The sequence below is a fragment of the Tachysurus vachellii genome, chromosome 18, assembly GCF_030014155.1.
Source record: "Tachysurus vachellii isolate PV-2020 chromosome 18, HZAU_Pvac_v1, whole genome shotgun sequence".
Taxonomy (NCBI): domain Eukaryota; kingdom Metazoa; phylum Chordata; class Actinopteri; order Siluriformes; family Bagridae; genus Tachysurus; species Tachysurus vachellii.
The window spans coordinates 1,867,244-1,891,554 of record NC_083477.1 but is presented as its reverse complement, the minus strand read 5'-3'; the positions used below and the strand labels follow the sequence as shown (position 1 = coordinate 1,891,554).

At 38.2% G+C, this 24,311-nt stretch overlaps 1 protein-coding gene across 1 annotated transcript in view; it reads left to right on the top strand.

Moving 5' to 3' along the window:
- The window catches only part of LOC132861506 (deleted in malignant brain tumors 1 protein), a 190,423-nt gene extending 168,961 nt beyond the window's left edge, over window positions 1–21,462 (top strand). The window contains exons 7-13 of the mRNA XM_060893065.1: window positions 9,066–9,380; window positions 10,714–11,022; window positions 17,683–17,994; window positions 18,196–18,474; window positions 18,571–18,894; window positions 18,967–19,098; window positions 19,398–21,462. Coding sequence (XP_060749048.1) covers window positions 9,066–9,380; window positions 10,714–11,022; window positions 17,683–17,994; window positions 18,196–18,474; window positions 18,571–18,894; window positions 18,967–19,098; window positions 19,398–19,645 — 1,919 coding nt within the window. The 3' untranslated portion in view covers window positions 19,646–21,462. The remainder of the gene's footprint in view (window positions 1–9,065; window positions 9,381–10,713; window positions 11,023–17,682; window positions 17,995–18,195; window positions 18,475–18,570; window positions 18,895–18,966; window positions 19,099–19,397) is intronic.
- Window positions 21,463–24,311: the final 2,849 nt, after the last annotated feature.

The following is a 24,311-nucleotide window of genomic DNA, read 5'->3' as shown; positions in this document are numbered from 1 at the left end:
GTACTTTATTGTACACTATTTTATTAAACTACAAGCAAAAGATTTTCTCTTTAAGTCTCCCCACACTCATTCTTTTGTCAACACAATCCAGACTAAGCCATTAGGGGGTTGGGCCTCCTCAGGTGTGAAACATCAATATTCATGACCATTGACCCTCCCTTGCATATTGCCTTTACACAACAAAAACTGTCTTACAAAAGTTAAATCAATGTATTGTTTCATGTGAATGAGTGGGTAAAATGGTTTTTACATCTTTTTGTAGCAAATTATCAACTCTACAAGAGTAGAGAACTTTATTGTTTGTGAACAAATGTTTAGTATGTGTCTCTTGGCCTTATTTCAGCAACTTTTCTTTTTCTTTTTTTTTACTAACCATGCATAAACATCATTTACTTAAAAATACAAACATGTACATACATTTTACTTACATAATATTGTAGCCCAGTTTGTAGCCCAAAATGTAAGAGCATGTCAGAACCTCTGCCAGTGTCCTAAAATGGTCAGACCCCGGAGGATTAACAGGATGCTAGGGAACATGATCCGTGTTCTATCTCCGGATGTCAAGTGGGATTGGCCAAGATGTTTGCAGACATTGACGTTCCTGTACAATTGCACGACACACGAGACTACAGGCTATGCACACTTTTATCTGATGTTTGTTAATAATGTTACCTCGCTTTCCAGTTGACATTCTCTTCCGTTCAGTCTTGGATGATCGGAATGTGATCAGCTACGACAAATTTGTTGACACGCTTGTTAGGGATCTCAAGGAGGCCACGGTGATTGCACAACAGCATGCCAAAAAGGAACAGAAGAGACATGCAGCTCTGTATAACCATCAAGTGAAGGGGCTCTCCATCGTTGTGGATGACCAAGTATTGTTGGCGAATAAAGCCGAGAGGGGAAAAAGGAAAACTGATGACCGGTGGGAGTCCACTGTCTACACTGTGGTGGACCACAAGGCTCAGACTCACACTTACAGAATTCGAAACCCTTGCCAATGGTCGAGAGAAGATAGTACATCGCAATCTTCTGTTACTGGTCCATTTCCTATAGTTACTGGTTTGTCTCATTAACCAAATGACTCTCATTATCAACCTCTTCATGATTTTTAGCACATAAAAACACACTCAAATAGGAAGTAGACAGGAAATAAAGGAGGAAATCGGTTAAGTCACGGCATGAAGAATAAAGGTCAGTTAAACTTTACACTCACAAGCAGACTTTCTAAAGTTTTGCTTTAAATAATGTAGATATGAGATTTGTGTCAAAGTTTCACTTTTAGTTTCATGGTTCTGCCTTTTAAAAATAGGGACTAGTCAACTATGGGAACGCTGTTGAATGCTGATACAGAAATAAAACTACATTTAAAAAGGTATTTATGGTAGTGTAACTTTTTAAAACCAAAACAACAAATTATATTAATTTATGAAAAAGTATGACTTTGTATTATTATCTGTAGATAAATCTTCATACTTAATAAAATCAAAATTATATTTTACTCTGTTTTTGCTTTAGAACAATCAGAAATATTATTATATCTACAAATATATTATATCTACAAGGTTAGTTCATGGGAGTTGTGTTGACTCATGGGAGGTTATGGAGTGACATGTTGATCATAAAAATAAATATCTTGAGGAAGAATGCTGTTCATCCTTCCAGGAAGATAAATGATCTTGTTATGGCCTGACATTTTACATGTACCCCTTATGTTTCTTTCTTTTGTCACTCGTCTGTTAGGAGACAAGACAAGAGGAAGTGATGAAAGGAAATGAATATTTTTGACACTTGGTGTACTCTGGGGGTTTGACAAGGTTTCGCCTACAAGTGTGCTTCGAGCTGGTCTTCGACTTTTGGGCTGTAAAAAAACGTAAAAAATCTATATGCAGCAAAAATAGTTTGAGGTTTTTTGACTCACTTTAACAGGAACTGACCATAGAATAAACTCCACCTCTTTGGTTGCATGAAGAAACATAAAACATCACTTGTCATTACCTCGAGAGGTTCCTCGTGAGAGGAAAGCAGCAGTGAACATTGTAATTAGCATCAAACTGATATACATCTTAAGGACCAGGATGATGAATCTTCACCTCACTTTAACGCTCGGTAAATTCAACATTTTATATCAATATGTTTGTCTTGTAATTCATATTATTGTATAACTTCGACTTTTTACATGTGTGGGGTATATCCTTTGGGTTATTTGTATATATAACTTAGGATTATTTTTTTTAAATAATATATATTTCTATTTTTTAATATATAGGTAATATATAAATTTCTTACTATCATTTGGATGATGTCAGAATTTAAATATTTCTTTTTCTGTGAAGACGTTCTCTAGATGAAGGCATTTACAGAGCAGGTTTACTTTTAACTGAAGTCTAATAAAATTCCAATACAATAATCATCAACCTTTTTTTGAAAAATGTTTAATGTCTTTCTCAAAAGGAATAAAAATTAATTTTGCACAAACTTAGAAACATTTTTGATTACCTCACTTTGACAGAAATGTTTTTATTTTTTCAAAAAAGTATTTAAACTGTGTTTTAATTGTCCACACTTTTCTGCATATGAATACAGTCTTTGTGGTTTGTGACATGTTTGCAATGTGCCAGAGATGTTTTACTTCTCGTTTTCTGAATTGCTGACATCGGTAAAATGCAGGAAACAGAAGTGATCCACAAAGAAAGGCAGTTTAATCTTTCTTATAAGCGTCAGACATTTCCATCGGTCTGTTACTATAAAAACAGTAACATGGTAAAAAAAAAAATTTGTTAATATAAAGCTATTAATTGCTGCCTCTCTAATGTCAGAGTTGGTAATAGAAAAAAATCAATCAGTTACAGGTGAAAAGCTTCAGTTTATTGTTCACATTAAACTTCAGAAAAGTGAAAAATGTGATCTGAGCGATTTTAAGCATGGCGTGGTTGTTGGTGCCAAATGGGCTGATCTGAGGATTTCAGAAACTGCTGATCTCAGAATGGTGTGAAGGTGGAAGGGCTTGTTGTTAACGGGAAGTTAGAAATAAGCACACATTACAGCTACAGTGAGCAAAAAAACATCTCAGGAAACACAACATATTAAACTTTGCAGTGAATAAGCTGCAAGGTTTCACATCATGTCAGCCAAGGACAGGAATCTGAGGCTATCCTGGGACTCAGACTCACATTGATTAAAACTCATTAAAGATTTAGAAAAAAAACTTCTGGTCAGGGGGCACGGTGGCTTAGTGGTTAGCATGTTCGCCTCACACCTCCAGGGCTGGGGGTTCGATTCCCTCCTCAGCCTTGTGTGTGTGGAGTTTGCATGTTCTCCCCGTGCCTCTGGGGTTTCCTCCGGTTACTCCGGTTTCCTCCCCCGGTCCAAAGACATGCATGGTAGGTTGATTGGCATCTCTGGAAAATTGTCCATAGTGTGTGATTGCGTGAGTGAATGAGAGTGTGTGTGTGTACCCTGCGATGGGTTGGCACTCCGTCCAGGGTGTATCCTGCCTTGATGCCCGATGACGCCTGAGATAGGCACAGGCTCCCCGTGACCCGAGGTAGTTCGGATTAGCGGTAGAAAATGAGTGAGTGAGAGTGAGAACTTCTGGTCACAAGCTCTTGACCTGTAGCTGGTTGATATTATGCATTTTGCTGCTTCCATATGATTAAATAACAGCATAAATGAACAGGTGTAAAGGTGTTCCTAATAAAATGGACAGAGTATAATAATATTTACCCATTTTCATAACATGTTCTAATAACTCTGGAGACAGCTTTGGTTTTTCCATCACTGGCTTCATGAACTTCCTCCTCTTTATTTCTCTCTACAGTCGGTGTTCTTAGAGCTTCTCTGCTGGCTGGTAAGTCTAATTTTCATTTGAATCCATTTAATTTACTCTCTAGATCAGACATCTAACTCACCTTCTGCCCAGGTCACATCAGCACTTTTTGAGCCTTTGAAGTACTATAAACTATAGATATAAAATGTGCATTAGACAAAAGTGGGTGTGTTTTACAACATTTAAATTTTCTTACTCCTTAATTAAGTGTACACAAATCTCCACCTCCTAGAGCTAGAGTTAGCATTAGCAAAGCCTGTCATGACATCACTTTAAAGCATGCTTGACCTTGTAATTGCTTGAAAGCTAACTTACACTTATAAGTACATGAAATTCATCTCATGCTCATGTATGGGAATAGCCACAGAACAGCTTCCTGTTTGGCAGGAAGTGGCAAACCACAGTCAGGGCAGTCTCATATCACCTGAATCAAAGTGCTCTTCAACTGGCAATCAAACACCATGAACGAATCCTTTCCCCAAGATCAAGGATGTCTTTGATTCTCAACTTCATAAACTCAGCTTTGCCCAGTTACACTTAGTTCTTTAAGTTTGTTCGGAACTTTCAGCTTGTTAGCATATTGTTGAGAAAGTCCTATTAATTAACAAATCATTTCCTGAAAAGGGATAAATAAGTATTTCTGATTTAATGAAGGTGGGAAAAGCTGTGTATATACCTACTCATGTGTAGTGTGGCTGTTATTTATTTAAAAACATTAATAATACATACAACTATTTTTTTGTGCATGTGTCAGTGTGTTTAAGGCATAAAATATTAATCTCAACCATTTGATGAATTCATTAATCTGATAACTGTAAGTTTTATATAATTGATACATCATCTGCGAGTCATGTGTTTGTAATGGTTTTTGTGTAATGTGTTGTGTGTGAAGGTTTGTGAGTTGTGTGTTGACTGTGAGTATTGTGTTGACTGATGCAGGGTTCCCACGTGTCCTGGAAAACCTGGAAATACTGGAAAATTAATGACCAATGTTCCAGTCCTGGAAAACACATGGAAAATGAGAGAAAACATAAATTGTCCTGGAAAAAATCTTGTTGTCCTGGAAAATTACTATTTTTAAATGTTCTTGATCATTTAAAGAACAGTTTACAACTGGTCGAAACAATTAATGTTAGTAACAGAAAGCGCTTTGTTCAGGGACGCTGAGTTTTTGTTATGCTGTTTAATCTCGCTGGATGACGCTGTCTTGTGTTGGCGGTTTCAGGTGCTAGGAATGGTTTAAGTGCTTGAATGTTTTCAGCAAATGGTGACGTGTAAGCAGGTTATATTAACCTTGTTAATCTGAATATCATGTGCAAGGGGAATGCACAGCAAACTAAAGCATGCATGACGGCATTGGCCTGAGAAAGGAGAGGGTATTAATATGTGCAGTCTTTTTATTTTATAATAAATGTTGAAATTTCATATATATTTTATATGTTGAAATTTCATTCACATGACAAATTGTCTTTAAAAGTATAGTTAAGTAATAGCCATAAAGTGTACGTTGTTTTTAAGACTTCTGGAGAGAAGAACATATTACTTTAGGCCGTGAATCTGTGAGCCTTGTCTTTTTTTGCTAAATTTGAAATGTCCTGGAAAAGTCCTGGAAAATGATCTCTGAAAAAGAGTGGGAACCCTGTGATGGTCTATGAGTGTTGTGTTGACTGATGGTCTATGAGTGTTGTGTTGACTGATGGTCTGTGAGTATTGTGTTGTCTGTGAGTATTGTGTTGACTTATGGTCTGTGAGTATTATGTTGACTGATGGTCTGTGAGTGTTGTGTTGACTGATGGTCTGTGAGTATTGTGTTGACTGATGGTCTGTGAGTGTTGTGTTGACTGATGGTCTGTGAGTATTGTGTTGTCTGTGAGTATTGTGTTGACTGATGGTCTGTGAGTATTGTGTTGTCTGTGAGTATTGTGTTGACTGATGGTCTGTGAGTGGTGTGTTGACTGATGGTCTGTGAGTATTGTGTTGACTGATGGTCTGTGAGTGTTGTGTTGACTGATGGTCTATGAGTGTTGTGTTGACTGATGGTCTGTGAGTATTGTGTTGTCTGTGAGTATTGTGTTGACTGATGGTCTGTGAGTATTGTGTTGTCTGTGAGTATTGTGTTGACTGATGGTCTGTGAGTATTGTGTTGTCTGTGAGTATTGTGTTGATTGATGGTCTGTGAGTATTGTGTTGTCTGTGAGTATTGTGTTGACTGATGGTCTGTGAGTATTGTGTTGTCTGTGAGTATTGTGTTGACTGATGGTCTGTGAGTGTTGTGTTGACTGATGGTCTGTGAGTATTGTGTTGACTGATGGTCTGTGAGTGTTGTGTTGACTGATGGTCTATGAGTCTTGTGTTGACTGATGGTCTGTGAGTATTGTGTTGTCTGTGAGTATTGTGTTGACTGATGGTCTGTGAGTATTGTGTTGTCTGTGAGTATTGTGTTGACTGATGGTCTGTGAGTATTGTGTTGTCTGTGAGTATTGTGTTGACTGATGGTCTGTGAGTATTGTGTTGTCTGTGAGTATTGTGTTGACTGATGGTCTGTGAGTGTTGTGTTGACTGATAGTCTGTGAGTATTGTGTTGACTGATGGTCTGTGAGTGTTGTGTTGACTGATGGTCTGTGAGTATTGTGTTGACTGATGGTCTGTGAGTGTTGTGTTGACTGATGGTCTATGAGTGTTGTGTTGACTGATGGTCTGTGAGTATTGTGTTGTCTGTGAGTATTGTGTTGACTGATGATCTGTGAGTATTGTGTTGTCTGTGAGTATTGTGTTGATTGATGGTCTGTGAGTATTGTGTTGTCTGTGAGTATTGTGTTGATTGATGGTCTGTGAGTATTGTGTTGACTGATGGTCTGTGAGTATTGTGTTGTCTGTGAGTATTGTGTTGATTGATGGTCTGTGAGTATTGTGTTGTCTGTAAGTATTGTGTTGACTGATGGTCTGTGAGTATTGTCTTATCTGTGAGTATTGTGTTGACTGATGGTCTGTGAGTATTGTGTTGACTGATGGTCGGTGAGTATTATGTTATCTGTGAGTATTGTGTTGACTCATGGTCTGTGAGTATTGTCTTATCTGTGAGTATTGTGTTGACTGATGGTCTGTGAGTATTGTGTTGACTGATGGTCTGTGAGTATTGTGTTGACTGATGGTCTGTGAGTATTGTGTTGACTGATGGTCTATGAGTGTTGTGTTGACTGATGGTCTGTGAGTATTGTGTTGTCTGTGAGTATTGTGTTGACTGATGGTCTGTGAGTATTGTGTTGTCTGTGAGTATTGTGTTGACTGATGGTCTGTGAGTATTGTGTTGTCTGTGAGTATTGTGTTGATTGATGGTCTGTGAGTATTGTGTTGTCTGTGAGTATTGTGTTGACTGATGGTCTGTGAGTATTGTGTTGTCTGTGAGTATTGTGTTGACTGATGGTCTGTGAGTGTTGTGTTGACTGATGGTCTGTGAGTATTGTGTTGACTGATGGTCTATGAGTGTTGTGTTGACTGATGGTCTATGAGTCTTGTGTTGACTGATGGTCTGTGAGTATTGTGTTGTCTGTGAGTATTGTGTTGACTGATGGTCTGTGAGTATTGTGTTGTCTGTGAGTATTGTGTTGACTGATGGTCTGTGAGTATTGTGTTGTCTGTGAGTATTGTGTTGACTGATGGTCTGTGAGTGTTGTGTTGACTGATAGTCTGTGAGTATTGTGTTGACTGATGGTCTGTGAGTGTTGTGTTGACTGATGGTCTGTGAGTATTGTGTTGACTGATGGTCTGTGAGTGTTGTGTTGACTGATGGTCTATGAGTGTTGTGTTGACTGATGGTCTGTGAGTATTGTGTTGTCTGTGAGTATTGTGTTGACTGATGGTCTGTGAGTATTGTGTTGTCTGTGAGTATTGTGTTGATTGATGGTCTGTGAGTATTGTGTTGTCTGTGAGTATTGTGTTGATTGATGGTCTGTGAGTATTGTGTTGACTGATGGTCTGTGAGTATTGTGTTGTCTGTGAGTATTGTGTTGATTGATGGTCTGTGAGTATTGTGTTGTCTGTAAGTATTGTGTTGACTGATGGTCTGTGAGTATTGTCTTATCTGTGAGTATTGTGTTGACTGATGGTCTGTGAGTATTGTGTTGACTGATGGTCGGTGAGTATTATGTTATCTGTGAGTATTGTGTTGACTCATGGTCTGTGAGTATTGTCTTATCTGTGAGTATTGTGTTGACTGATGGTCTGTGAGTATTGTGTTGACTGATGGTCTGTGAGTATTGTGTTGACTGATGGTCTGTGAGTGTTGTGTTGACTGATGGTCTGTGAGTATTGTGTTGTCTGTAAGTATTGTGTTGACTGATGGTCTGTGAGTATTGTGTTGACTGATGGTCTGTGAGTATTGTGTTATCTGTGAGTATTGTGTTGACTGATGGTCTGTAAGTATTATGTTGACTGATGGTCTGTGAGCGTTGTGTTGTCTGTGAATATTGTGTTGACTGATGGTCTGTGAGTATTGTGTTGACTGATGGTCTGTGAGTGTTGTGTTCATCTGCCGCCTATAGTTAATTACGCTGTGTTGCCGAGACTAGTCATGTTCACTAATTCATACATTAGTCATTACTGTGGTGATGTCCACTAGTCAGGATTTTAGGAAAACACTGCCATGGTCCTAATTATTGTCACATTTTTAATTTGCTTTTATATTTATTTGTCTTTCATTCTTATTTATGTATTTAACTTTCTTATTTAATTTTGTTAATCTGTGTATACTGTGTATATTTACATACCTTTTCTTTCTTCTCTCCCTTTCTTTGGAGCAGCAATAATAGTCTATAAAATTAATTTATTAACCTGTAAACAGAGACGAGGTGGTGGGTTTCTTAAAATGGTAAAGAATTTAATTTGAAAGGTGTTAATACTGAGTTACATTTAATGACCTAATGCAAATTATATTATTATTCATTATGTGAAAGTCATGAAATATTTATTGATAAAGGATTAGAAATGAGAGAAATGTATTCATATGAGGACAAACAAGCAGACAGACAGACAGACACTTTATTGATCCCAGAGGAAATACAAGCATTCAGTAGCAAACATACAGAAAAAACAGCTTCCAAAACAAACACAGTAACAAAGTAAAACCCCCACCTCCACCCTAACATGCAAATGAGGTAAGTATATTATAATATTCTATACAGTAATAAGATTCATTATGATTAATTAACATGAACGTGCTTCCTGATGTTTGTTTTAGATGGCGCTAACATACGACTCACTAGTGGCAACAACTCCTGCTCTGGTAGAGTGGAGATCCTGCATAATGGTCAGTGGGGAACAGTGTGTGATGACGACTGGGACCTGAAAGATGCAGAGGTGGTGTGTAGACAGACTAGATGTGGTGAAGCTGTCACTGCTCATCAAAGTGCCCACTTTGGTCAGGGAAGTGGTGTAATATGGCTGGATGATGTTAAGTGTTCTGGAAATGAAAGCACCATCACACAGTGCTCTCACAGAGGATTTGGAGTAAACGACTGTAGCCATAGTGAAGATGCTGGTGTTACTTGCTCAGGTACAGAAAAGCAAAGAATCAGCTCCAATCCACACTACAATATACTTAAGATACAGAGCCTAACTATTTTTTATGCTTGCCAGCCACTGTAGATAATATTTAAGAAATAAAACACAAGAGGGTCTGCAGGTATAAGATGATTTTCACAGTCAGTTTTCCAATATGTATTTTTAATTACAACCCGAATTCCAGAAACATTGGGACGTTTTTAAATTTGAATGAAGTGGAATCTAAAAGACTTTCAAATCATTTGAGCAAAACCACATAGGCAGACGCTCTCCGATCTGTGAAAGATTTTGGAATACTTTAAAAACAATGTTCCTCAACGTCAAATAGCAAAGGCTTTGTAAATATCATCATCTACAGTGCAGAACATCATTTAAAGAAACTGGAGAAATCGCTGTGCATAAGGGACATGACCAAAGACCTTTGTTGGATGTCCGTGGTCTTCAGGCCCTCAGATGACACTGAATCACTCATCGACTCACTCATAATTGTGTTAAAGACATCACTAAATGGACCCAGGAACACTTCCAGAAACCATTGACAGTGAACACAACCTGCTTCCATCTGCAGATGACACATAAAGCTCTATCAAGCACAATCTAGGACACCTAATCTCTATCAAGGAAGCCAGATGTGAACATGGTCCAGAAGTGCCGTCGTGTTCTGTGGGCCAAGGATCATACCTAGGACATACCTCTGGGGTAAAGAGGAGGGAGACCTTCCAGTGTGTTATCATTGTTCAGCTTAAAGCCAGCATCTCTGATGGTATGAGGTGCAGAAGTGCATATGCTCTGGGCAGCTTGAATGTTTTGGAAGGCACTATGAAGGCTGAAATGTTTTAGAGCAACATGTGCACAACTCCAAACGATGTCTATTTCAGGGAAGGCCTTGTGTATTTCAGCAGGACAAAGAAAACCACATACTGCAGCTACAGTATTACAACAGCATGGCTTTATTGTAGAGGAGTCCGGGTGCTGAATCGGCTGCCTGCAGTCCAGATCTTTCACCTGTAGAGAACACTGAGACATCTCCTTGTCTTAGGAGTATCATTAATAGTCACTGATAATTAAATAACATAACATACAAACAGAGGATGAGGTGGTAATATAGAAAAAAGAGACTCAAATTGGATTTAACTCATGTTGTTATGCAGGTTACGTTACTCAATTCAAATAACAGACGTTTAATTTTTATATACATTTTTTTTGAGAAATTGTAAGGATTTGTAATTATTAGAATTAGAAAAATTTAATCAAATCAGTTCAATTATTTGGGAATCTTTATCATTAAGTAATACTGGGATGCATTTTGCTGTTTGTCTCGTAAGGTAGCATACGACTCATTGGTGGCAGTCACCCCTGCTCTGGTAGAGTGGAGATCCTGTATAATGACAAGTGGGGAACAGTGTGTGATGACGACTGGGACCTGAAAGATGTAGAGGTGGTGTGTAGACAGATTGGATGTGGTAAAGCTGTCACTGCTCATCAAAGTGCCCAATTTGGTCAGGGAAGTGGTGAAATATGGCTGGATGATGTTAAGTGTTCTGGAAGTGAAAGCACCATCACACAGTGCACTCACAGAGGATTTGGAGTAAACGACTGTAGCCATAGTGAAGATGCTGGTGTTACTTGCTCAGGTACAGAAATCTCTTATTATGTCTTTGTCCTCAGTGCTATTATAATGTATGCATTCAGATACGAGAGCTAAAACATTATACAAACTGAAGCTAGGGGTGCGCACTTGGTCTCACTATAGGATTATTTCACAAAGTACAGTATTTTATTCTGTGTATACTATAAACATTTGTCAACTATTCACTTTTTTTGATTAGTTAAAGGAAAACACATCATACATTTTATCTATTTATAATGGATGTGTAACATCTTTTCAAGTTTATTCTTGTTATCATGTTATTATATCTGTTATAGCAGATACACAGTAGTTCCATCACCAAAATGTAGTTTGTCACATTAGAGATGAGATGATATGGAAAAGACATTACTATAAAGCTGTTATAGAATATTAATCGACAAATTGTAGTTCAACAGTGCTGTGGGTTTGTGGGCTGCTATACACCGATCAGCCAAAACATTAAAACCACTGATATGAGAAATAACATAATTATAAGATTTATTATCTGTTAAAATGGCACCAGTCAAGTGGTGAGATATTTTAGAACAGTCAGTTCTATAAGGTGATAAACAAAAACAGGCAAGCATAAGGGTCTGAGTTACTTTAATAAGTTACTTTAATATTTGTGGCCAATTGTGATGGCTAGACAACTGGATCAGAGCATCTCCAGTACAGCAGGTCTTGTGGGGTTTTCACTGTATGCAGTGTTTAGTACCTAACAAAAGTGGTCCAAACAAGGACAATCAAAGTGAACCAGACACAGGGTCATAAAAGATTATGGCTCAGTGATATTCATATTGATATTCATTCATTCATGAAGGCAAGTTTAGTCTAGACATGTCTCACTGTGCATGTACATGTTTGTACAAAATAATTTTTCTAATTAAAATGCTATATTTTATGTCTTGTGTGTCCTGCACTTATCAGGTTTAAATATTTTGCCCTGAACGCAGTCATTGTGTGGAAGAAAATCTGTAAAACTTTGGCCACATTACATTTTTTCACTGCTTCGCTACTGTTCGTACACTTTTTACTTGCGCTCTGTGCTTTGCGCTTTTGCTTTTTCGCTTTTATCTTTTGATTTAACTACCAGCAGTTCAGCACAGTGCTCAAACTAAACAATTGGGCACTCACACTAAAACTACAAATTCCTGGAACTATATTGATATTTGGAATATTCAACAACTTGGGGAATTTGTCATAGCGGTCTACCAGTCTGCTATTGCCGGCAGTTTACAATCCTAAATCAGGACAACACAGCTGCCCACACTCCAACAGAAGAGAAAATGCCTTCTTTTGGATCTCAATCCACCTGCTGCTCAAACTGCCACAGACTTCTACAAAAGATTGCAGTTCTCGAAACAAAGTTACTTGTGGTGCTGCCGACCCTGCAAGAACATACAGCAGAGCTTCATCGTGGTCCCTCTCAACATAAAGCTGGTGAGTCCTGTGAACCTAATGCTTTTAAACAGGTCATAGTGAGCTCAGAGAAACCTAAAGTAATTGAGGACACAAACCGATGGCATAAACAGGGTGCGAGACCCAAAGGTGTTCAAGACATTAGACTGTCACAAGTGTCACAAATTGCTGCATTAGCATCATCTACCCCAGATATGGTTACAACTCGGGTAGCTAATACTGTTATTCTACCACCCCCTGTGCGGATTGAAAATAGATATGAAGCACTAGTGGGTTTGGGCGAAAAATCCCCAAATGTAAATGGACACAGATCACATCAGCCAGTAGCTAACAGAGCTAACAGACGCTCAATATCATACAGGCAGCGGCGCTCCACTCAGACAGCATCCGAGCCAAGCACGATGATAGTGGGTGACTCTATTATCAGAAACATTGGAAGCAAGGCTACCCGTACATACTGTTTTCCTCGGGCAACGGTTTCAGATGTTAACAAGGAACTTTGCAACATTCTGACGAAACATAAGTCTATCAGTTGGATTGTCATACATGAGGGAAAGAATGATATCTGGAAAGAGCAGTCTGAGCTCCTTAAGAGGGATTTCAATGAACTTTCTGAAACACTTACAAGACTGAAAGTTCAATCATTCATCAGTGGACCTCTTCCAGCCAGAGGAACAAATATGTTTTCTCGGCTACTAAGTTTAAATTCATGGCTGCAAAAAACCTGCACCAAGAGAGGACTGAATTACATTGACAATTTTAATATCTTCTGGAATTAAAGGCAACTTTTTAACACAGATGGTATCCACCCAAACAAACTAGATTGCTTAAAGACAATATCTTTTTCTCCCTTCATCATTCATCAGCTGAGTGTGCCAGTCCACTCCTGGACGGCCTAAATGACCACAGGATTTCACACCAACACCTGGATGGACATTCAGTTGACAAGGATAAAACTCCGCAGCCACAACAACTACTGTTCACAGACACAGCTTAGGCTGAGCCCTGCCCACAGACCTCACTACAGCTGGATGGTGAATCAACACCCAAGGACATTTCTGTGGATAACAACCAGGAAAAGCAAGATAACACTCCCCAGCCTCCAGGAACACCAGAATCACAGCTGATGTCCTCACACTCTCTCTCCTTCTCTCCAACATCGCCACTTCTGTGTTTTTCAGAGAAAATGGAGAAACGTATCTGCTGGAACCTCTATTGCTGCGAGTCCCCAAATATCAACCAAGAAACGGCAGACTCCACAACCACCAAAGTCTCCGGGCACAGCCTGCCCTCCACCTCCATCTGAGAGAGCACTCCGACCTCTGCCTCAACGTCAGGGATCACACCAGCCCTCATCTGTAAACAGCACTGGTAACTGATATGTGTTGGGTCCCCGCTATGACAGCAGTAACAATCAGAAATGTTTTCAGAACAAGCGGGAGCCCAATGTCCCTTTAGCTTTCCCTATCTCTGTCCTGATATGTGATAGAAAGACGAAGGCCCTCTCCAGCCGCACGACAATTCTATCTAATCTACTGCCTATTAGACGTCATTCTGAGATGGATACAGGGCCAAAACCAGTTACTGTTAAATTAGCACTTCTGAACATCCGTTCATTAAAGAACAAATCATTTTTAGTTAATGATCTTATCACCACTAACAACCTGGACTTCATGTTTCTAAATGAAACCTGGTTAGATGACAGCTGCAGCGCTACAGTCCTCAATGAATCAGCCCCACCCAACTTTACTTTTATAAGTGTCTGTAGAGCTGTTAGAAGAGGTGGAGGAATAGCTGCTTTATTCAAAAATGCCTTTCAATGCAAGCAAGTGTTACTTGGTGATTACCAGTCTTTTGAATATTTGTGTATTGCTCTAAAAGGTACACCACGCATTCTGTTTACAATTATTTATAGGCCTCCCAAATACACCCCAACTTTTGTTGATGACTTCACAGAACTTTTATCAACAATCTCCTCTGAACTTGATTGTTTTGTTATTGCTGGAGATTTCAACATTCATATAGACAATGCAGAAAACAATACTGCAATTGAACTGTTAAATGTTTTAAACACTTTTGATCTGACCCAGCACGTGCAAGGTCCTACATACAATAGGGGACACCAGGGGCGTCACTAGGCCCTTTTTAGGGGGGCTTTAGCCCCCCTAAACGTCTGCCCAGCCCCCCTAAAAAATTATTTGATTAATTATTTTTTGATCGCTTCAGTCCCCTTTAAAAATGCATTTGAAGTGGCGACAAGCTGCGTCATGTTTCGGCTCCTCCCCTGAACTTAGTCTGCGTGGATTCAGCGCGTTTTTCAATCCTCAGGGACGCTGAGCAGAGCGAACATCAGAGAGTACAAGGTGTGTGTGCTTTTATTGATGGATTGCTATGATATGACATCTGCATCGGTGCAGTTCTTGTAATTGCAGTTTACTGGACCAATACACAGTTCGGTTTCTCATCCAATGCGTCTTCGCTGCGTTCAACTTCCGCCCTTATCACAGTGTGATAGTTGTTTTTTCTTCCAACAAAAATGAAGTGATTAACACCCATGAAAACATACTTTAGAAAACGACAATGATTTATTTTAATTGACCTTTTAAAATGTAAAACATATTATTGTGTATTTCGGCATTACAAATATGCAGCCATGCACAGAAATGATTAAAGACACACATCATTATATTGTCGGAAAGCACTAAATGGCACAACTCACAACTCAAAATTTTCTAGTGACTGGTCACATCTAAATTTTTCATTTTTTTACAGTGAAATACAGGGAATACAACGGAATAGTGGATTGCAATAAGGTTAGTAGTATACAACCCTGCCCTGGGGGGCTGAGCCCCCCTAAAATGAAAATTCTAGAATCGCCCCTGGGGACACACTCTTGATCTGCTCATTAGCAAGGGTCTAAACATTTCATCCACTGTTATCAAGGATGAAGCGCTATCTGACCATTTCTGTATTTACTTTGATTTATTGATCTGTCCTGCCACTGATGCTAGATCTGTATATGTCAAAAAAAGGTTCATAAATGAAAACACCAGTGAGGTGTTTATGAATGCTATATCAAAAGTTAAATGAATGTTGCCAAAAGTTAAAAGTTAAAGATGCTATTGATGGTATAGCTCCAGTAAAGGTCAGGATGATCACTGGCAGACGTAAAGCACCTTGGAGAAACACAACAGCTGTACAGAGCATGAAAAGAACATGCAGAAAAGCTGAACATATGTGGCGGAAAACAAGTTGATCAAGTTCCCAGTGAAATGCTCTCTGACAACAAATGCAACCTTTTCCTCTGAGAAAATCAGTAATATCAGAATGGCAATAAATACGGCCTCATATTGTAATGTGGTCAGTCAGGTAAAGGTACTTAACTGCTTAGAAACTGACCTCTTAAAAATAGTAAATACCTCTCTGCTCACAGGCACTTTTCCAGAGTCCCTAAAAATGGCAGTTGTTAAGCCTCTCCTAAAAAAGAGTAACCTAGACAAAATCATACTTAGCAACTAGAGACCAATCTCAAATCTTCCTTTTATAGGCAAGATCATTGAAAAGGTTGTTTTCAATCAGCTGAACAAATTCTTAAACTCAAATGGCTATCTGGACAATTTTCAATCTGGTTTCCGCCAGCATCACAGCACAGAGACAGTGCTCATAAAGATAATAAATGATATTCGTTTAAACTCTGATTCAGGTAAAATATCAGTGCTGGTGTTACTAGATCTTAGTGCTGCCTTTGACACGGTAGATCACACCATACTCTTACATAGACTGGAAAACTGGGTAGGGCTTTCTGGGATGGTCCTCAAATGGTTTAGATCATACCTAAAAGGGAGAGGTTACTATGTGAACATACTGTAGGTAACCATAAATCTGAGTGGACATCCATGACATGTGGAGTCCCACAGGGCTCAATTCTTGCACCGCTTCTCTTTAATTTGTATATGCTCCCAGTTGGTCAAATAATGAAAAAGAGCCAAATTGCTTACCACAGCTATGCAGATGACACCCAGATATACTTAGCCCTGTCCCCTAATGACTACAGCCCCATTGACTCTCTATGTAAGTGCACTGTTGAAATTAACAGTTGGATGCGTCAAAACTTCCTCCAGTTAAACAAAGACAAAACCGAAGTCATTGTATTCGGAAATAAAGATGAAACTCTCAAGGTTAACACACACCTTGAGTCTAGGGGTCTAAAGACTCAAAATAAAGTCAGAAATCTTGGTGTAATTTTAGAGTCTGACCTTAATTTCAGTAGTCATGTGAAAGCGATAAGCAAATCAGCTTACTACCATCTCAGAAATATAGCCAGAATTAGATGTTTTGTCTCAAGACAGGACTTAGAGAAACTTGTTCATGCTTTCATCACCAACAGGGTGGATTATTGCAATATCCCATTATACCAATATACCATTAGACAGCTGCAGCTCATACAGAACGCTGCTGCCAGAATTCTGACCAGAATCACTCCAGTCCTCAGGTCCTTACACTGGCTTCCAGTTACATTTAAAATAGATTTTAAAGTATTCTTACTCGTTTATAAATCACTTCATGGCTTAGGACCGAAATACATGACAGATATGCTAATGAATATAAACCAAGCAGACGACTCAGATCATTAGGATCAGGTCAGTTAGAGATACCAAGGGTTCACTCAAAACAAGGTGCGTCAGCATTTAGTTATTACGCCACCTATAGCTGGAATCAGCTTCCAGAAGAGATCAGATGTGCTTCAACAGTAGACACTTTTAAATCAAGATTAAAAACACATCTGTTTAACTCTGCATTTACTAAATGAGCACTGTGCTGCTTCACACTGACTGCACTTTTTATCCTAATCACTTTTACTCCTGTTTTATTCTTTTTAACATATTTTAAACTGTTTTTATCAAAAGCAAATTTTTTTAATTGTTCTTTGTTTTTATTATGATTTTATCGTGTGTCTATTATTTTTACATATATTTTTTTCTCTCTTATAAACTGTTTTCTAATTTCTATGTAAAGCACTTTGAATGACCTCTGTGTATGAAATGTGCTATACAAATAAACTTGCCTTGCCTTGCCTTGCCTAGATACCTAACACATATTTGATTGCTCAGCTGAGAATGTATATTGAATTCAGTTAAGATATTTAAGTACAGTTTGTTTCTAATATTATTTATCTCAAGCTAACAGCTACAATCAAAAATAAGTAATTAATAAAACCCTTCTGTCTTTTCATATATTAACTCAGTCCGAGAGATCAGGCTGGTGAATGGTCCGAGTAAATGTTGTGGTCGAGTGGAGATACAGCACAGAGCCCAGTGGGGAACAGTGTGTGATGATAACTGGGACTTAAAGGATGCAGAGGTGGTGTGTAGACAGCTTGGATGTGGTAACGTCACCAGCGCTCCTCGAAAGTCCCACTTTGGTCAGGGAAGTGAACCAACCTGGCTGGGTAATGTTCAGTGTAAAGGAACTGAGAGCTACATAGATCACTGTTCACACAGTGGATTTGGAGTAAAGAACTGTGGACATGATGAAGATGCTGGTGTCGTTTGCTCAAGTAAGTTATTGTTGTGTATTTGCTTGTATGTATGTATGTATGTATGTATGTATGTATGTATATATGTATGTATTTATGTATGTATGTATGTATGTATGTATGTATTTATGTATGTACTTATATATGTATGTATTTATATATATTTATGTACCCTGTTTAAAATTAATACATTTACAATATTATGAAACATATTTCTTTAAGACATGCTGAGTCCAACACTGACTCGAATCTCCCCAAACTCTGTGGTCTCACCTGGAGAAGTCCTGCAGTTCACATGTTCCACACCCAGTCCATCATGCATCTCTGTAGACTTCAGTTTGTATAAAACTGGGACATTGATAAAGAAACAAACTGCAGAGACTACAACAACATTTACTCTGACTGTAGATGCCTCACATCAGGGTCAGTACACCTGTGACTACTCGTACAGGGAAAGTGACGCCACATCATCCAGGAGCAACTTCGATACCATCACTGTGGGTGAGTCATTTTCTGTTCATTTACTGCCAGTACCATAAAGTATTTGCAGCTCAAACTGCAATCTATTTCTGATAATCCTTGCTTGTTGTTTTATAGTGAACTTGCAGCAGCCCAATATCTCATTCAGTGCTGCTTATAGATGGTACCACTATGGGCTTGAAGGATCAGAAGTGATAAAAGGCTATGGCTTCTCCATCATCTGCTCCACTGAACCTCAGTATACAGGAGGTTCCTTCTATTTGGACTTCAGCAAATCCAACATCACCAGAACTCAGTCAGCTGTTAACCACTCGGCTGTCTTCCTTTTTCCTGAAGCAGATTTTGATCATCAGGGAAACTACAGCTGTACTTATGACGTTAAAGTGTCTTCACGTACCTTTACCTCCACTACCACAGAACCCCTTTTTGTTGCTGTTAAAGGTATATTAAAATAAACTACATCTATTTTTGTGTTTTTCAGTTTAGTATTTGAAAAAACTGCCTCTCTTTCAGCATCACTGATGCCATACATTGGTATGGGAGTAACAGCAGGACTGCTTCTCATCTTAGTTCCAGTCATCATTTGCTTTGTGAAGACAAAGAAAAGATTGAAATTTCAGAGTGACACAAAGAGTGATTCACAGCGTGAGTTATCAAAACTCAGAAATGTTTCAGTATATTTAAAAAACATCCATTAAAAAAAAATCCAGCTGACTGTAATATCAATAACCTAAATAGAGACTACTGGTGACAATGTGTCTACTGGTGACATGGTGAACATTTACCTAAATTAGGCAAATTTTACGTATATAATGAATATTGTTGATTATTTTTGTATAACATCACAACATAAATGCTTTTATTTATTACTTGTATTATTCTTGAATTTTGATCTAGAAAAATTGATCTATAAAACTGTGTATTTTGTCACAATCAATTTGTAGGTGTTAAAAACACATATGAGTGTCACCAAGCAGAGAAAGATGACGAAGATGCTTATGAAAACATAGAAACCATTTTCTACCAGAAGGATGATTCAGAGGACTCGGATAACGACTACCTTAATGTCGAGGCTGCTGAACAAGGAAGTGATGCAGATGATGACTATATTAATGTTGATGCTGAGGAACAAAGTAATGACCTGGACAATGACTATGAGGATGCAGACATTTATGCAAACTGTGCAGAGTAATGCGGATAACTAAATGATTATCCAAAACCCCATTTGTTTTCTATAAAGTGGTGCAGGTACAGGTGCAAGTACAGGTAGCAAACAAAACAGGGACATAATCCAAGGGCAAAGTCAAGATTCAGTCAAGGGTCTGGCAACGAACAAATCATTTTCACCAGAAACTACACCAAAGTGCCAAATAACTGGGCCAAATAATAAGTACTGAGTTCTTATCCAGACGCTGTATTACATGCAAAAAAGGTGCTGCATCAATGTATTAGTTAAGGGGTGTGTACATTTATGCAAACAAGTTATTATAAATTTACTCTTAGGCCATCCTTAAAAATATTCTTGTTTGCCATAACCCGACCGACCCTGACAATTTAGGACCGACTCAAATTTTTTTTTTTCTGCTTTAAGTCCGACTGACTTGCCAGTTGTAAATTTGCTTTAATTTGCTTTAGGACCGACCAATTTTTTTTTTACTCTTCAAACAACTAATACAAAAGCAATAAAATAATGTTAATTATATTTTAATAAGTACTGTAAATATATAAATTGCCTAGGCCTACATACAAACGCAATGATGCGCCTGAAGGCACGGGTTGAAGACCCAGCCAGTGACGTCACGATATGCAAATTTGTTTAAAGTCATACCCACGTAATCACCATCACCAAAATTACATTGAAACTTGAAAAAAAAATATCGACCTACCTACCGACCCTTTTTTTTTTTTCCTGTTACTGCAAACCAAAATATTTTTAAGGATGGCCTTCTTTTTTTTTTTACATAAAACCTTTCTATTTGTTTCTCACTTGAATTGTGTCACATAAAAGGAGGAAAAGATGTGACGAGTTATCTTGTTATGAATATCTTGTTTTATCACTGTCACCTTTAACTGTAACAGAAGTGTTTACACTTTTATATCTACTATATTAGGACTATATGGTCAGGGCTCCATCATTGTACAGGGCCTCAGACAATGACACAGGGTCGTATACACCAATATCTCTGCTCTTCTGGCAGGTTGAAGTTGTTTAATGTTCATGCACGGACTGTGTTGCACAGGCAATGTTTGGAACTTGATATACACGAATGTACATTTGTTAACGTGTCCTCATGTTCTAGAAACTGCTATGCAGTAGAAGGTTTATATTGGAATGATTGATTGCATAGGTTGTGGCAATCCCAAGTGTGTGTGTTAGTTAATGAAGCTATTGGGGGCGGGAACAAGAAGACACTGGAAAAAAGGAGAAGCGGGAAAAACTGAAGGATGCGATGTGTCTGAGAGAGATGTCGTTTATGAGTTTGAGTTTAAGTATTCACTGACTGTTTCCTGAGAATTATGTTAAGGAACAGACCGTGTGACACGCTAGCGGACAGCTCGTTTTCTTAGCAAGCTACTTAAGCTACACGGATGCTAATCGCTATGATAATATGTTAATGTTAGCATGATTGACGGATATTTTATGAAGTCTTTTTCCCCCTCCATGAATACTGAGGTAAACTACTTTTTAAGGTGCGAGATAAAAACAAACAACAATCGTCATGCAAATTTCATGTCAATGGATTATTCTCACGTGTCTCAACATAGAGTGCACTAGTGTTTATTTTGAGTAAACACTACTGAACAGTTGGGTTATCTTTTTATTCTTTTTAATTCTTAAAAAATATTTAATTGGTTTTTGAATGTAATTGATTCTTTTTCTGTGCAATTGTCAATATTAGCTAATATGGGTTCTTTCTAATAATTTAATAATTTAAAGCTTATTATTTTGCAATAACCTTTACTGCACAATTTGATTTTGATAATTCAAAGTAAGTCTTAACATTTGAAATTAATTGGAAGGCATTTTTTGTTAGTGTTTTTTTTTTGTTGATCAATTTTATTAATAAATTCAAATTGTGTTTATCTTTATAAGTCTTTCTTTTGTTTGAATTTCATTATTAGTTTTTGGATTTTGTTAGTGTAGAGAATGGAGACACAGTAGGTCTATCCGTATTGTTTTCCACTAGGGTTATTGGTATTGGTGTAAAACCCAGCCAGTTCATCAAAAGCTGGGCACGCAGGTTTCCATATTTTCATATCTGATGAAGTAGCCCCTAGAGCAGCAGTGTCCAATCTTATCCACAACGGGCCGCTGTGGGTGCAGGTTTTCATACCAACCAAGCAGAAGCCACACCACACCACACACTGGCCCTTTCCAGATAAGATTGGACACTGCTGCCCTAGAGGGTTACATGTATGTATAGAGATCTTATCTTTAAAACTATTGTGCCCAATTTGTGATGCCTGAAAATTAAAACCTATAATGTTTCTTAACACTGAGGTATATTTCAGTTTTTGTAAATCCTCACTGCCTGATTAGTACAAAAAGTTAGTACGGTGTACTAGAGTGTTTTAGTTATGTAGATACACCTATTGTTGACAATGAAAGACATAAGTTTGAAGTTTATACTGTACACTACAACACAAACATGGCTTTTTTTGAACTTATCTAATTAAGCACCTCTTCTTCGTCTTTCGGTTTTTCCCGTTAGGGGTCACTACAGTGAATCATCAGTTTCCACCTAACTCTATCCTCAACATCCTCTACTCTCGCACCAGTTACCTTCATGTACTCATTTAACACATCCATATATCTTCTCTTTGGGCTTCCTCTTGACCTCTTACCTGCAGCTCCATCTTCAACATCCTTCTATCAATATAACCATCTCCCTCCTCATCTCTGCTACCTCCATCTCTGCCTCATGTCTTTTTATCACTGCTACATGTACAGTCTCGAACCCATACAGCAGATCTGCTCTCACTACTGTCTTCTACACCTTTCCTTTCATTCTTACTAACACTCTTCTGTCACACACAACACTCCTGACACTCTTCTGTCACACACACAACACTCCTGACACTCTTCTGTCACACACACAACACTCCTGACACTCCTCTATCACACAACACTCCTGACACTTTTCTCCATCCACTCCAACCCACCTGCACTCGCCTCTTCACTTCTGTAAGAAATTACAGATAACTGCACCCAAATTCCACATCAAGATGTTTATGAATGGTAGGTATACGTTCATCGACTCCAGAGGGTTAAGTTCCATATGGCTCCAGTTCACTTGACTACATCTATGCGTGCTAATGAAGGAGCGGAGGAACCAATGACCTCTACTATGGTCAGAGGGTTTAAACCCAATGAGCTAGAAGCTGTGATTAAAAGTATTGGTAAATTTGATCCTGCCTAACAAGATCCATTAGATTTTCTAAACGTTTTCGAGCAATATGCTGACATTTACAAATTTCCAGATGGTGATGCGTGTCTGTTGTTAACTGTGTGTTTTCCTGACACTTTGTCTGGAGCGTTAAATCAGAAAGTCAAAACTAAAACGGCCAATAAGTTAGAGAGGAAACAAGCACTGCTTGAAGTATGATGTCCATTAACTGGGATAATATATCTGATGTGCACATGAGGAAAGGGGAGCATCCAGTAGCATTTTCAGAGCGATTATTGGAGGCATTCAAAACTTTCAGTGCCAATCCTGACATCACTCAGGATGATGCCAGTTTTAAATCTGCTTTGCTTAGCACATGTGATCCACCTACCCGTTCTGCTGTGACAATGTTTGTAACCCATCTCTCTGATTATAATGACATTATTGCTAAAATGACACAGTTTTTCAACAGCAATGCTAACTCAAAGAGATCCCATCCTGTGTCAGCAGTAGGTGTTAAAAATCTCTGCTCACTGTGAGAGACTAGGCAGAGATTCACGTTACAAAACTAAAAACCGATAACCTGGCAAGAGATCATTCCACATAGATCCATTAATATCATAAAAAGCTGATGGCAGTCATAAGGGCCATGTAAATAGGCAACTTTATGTTGTATGTGTTTGTAATGTTTTTTGTGCTGTGTTTTTAAAAGAGGGGGGGGGGGTAAATTCATTATGTTTTCAAGTGTTTTTCAGGTCAAAAAGAAATAAACAAAAAAGTTAAAGTTTTTAAAATGAACATTTGTTCATACAATTGAGGTTTGTATAACTAAATATTCATACAATAACACAAACTTAAACCAAATATCTTTTTATTTAAACAATTTTATTGTGAAGACATTCTGCAGAAAACATATTTTACATTGCATGTTTATGTAATTATTCAGTATATAGTACAAAAAGCATGCCTTCCAGGCAGTGGTACCACTTTTCTACAGCTCATACCACCACGAGGCACTATTTCTCTGATGCTGAATGTTTTTTCTGCTCTCTCAGAGTTCTAGAGGCATAAACAATAACAAATTTTTCATTATCAATCTTTTCTGTCCCGTTGCTCTGGCATTAGTTTATACCTGAAATGGATTTCCATGCACAAAGAACATTCTTTTAGCTGCAAATGATAAAGGGGGACAGCAAGCTCAGCAAAATGTAGATCTTTTGGAACAATCCAATCAGGCATAGGAACCTCTACAATAAAGAAAGATCATGTGGAATTGGATAGTTGGTAAAAGCAGGTGTCTTTCCTGAATCCATTTCCACCAAAATAGGTTTCACTATTTTAGGACCCTGGATCATTTTTTAGGTTGTTACTCTACTTCTGTAAGATAGTCACAAAAAGCAAGTATGTAGTAATCATAGACACTTTAAGACAATTAAATTAGGATTTCAGGAACAGTATTAGAGTACAGGC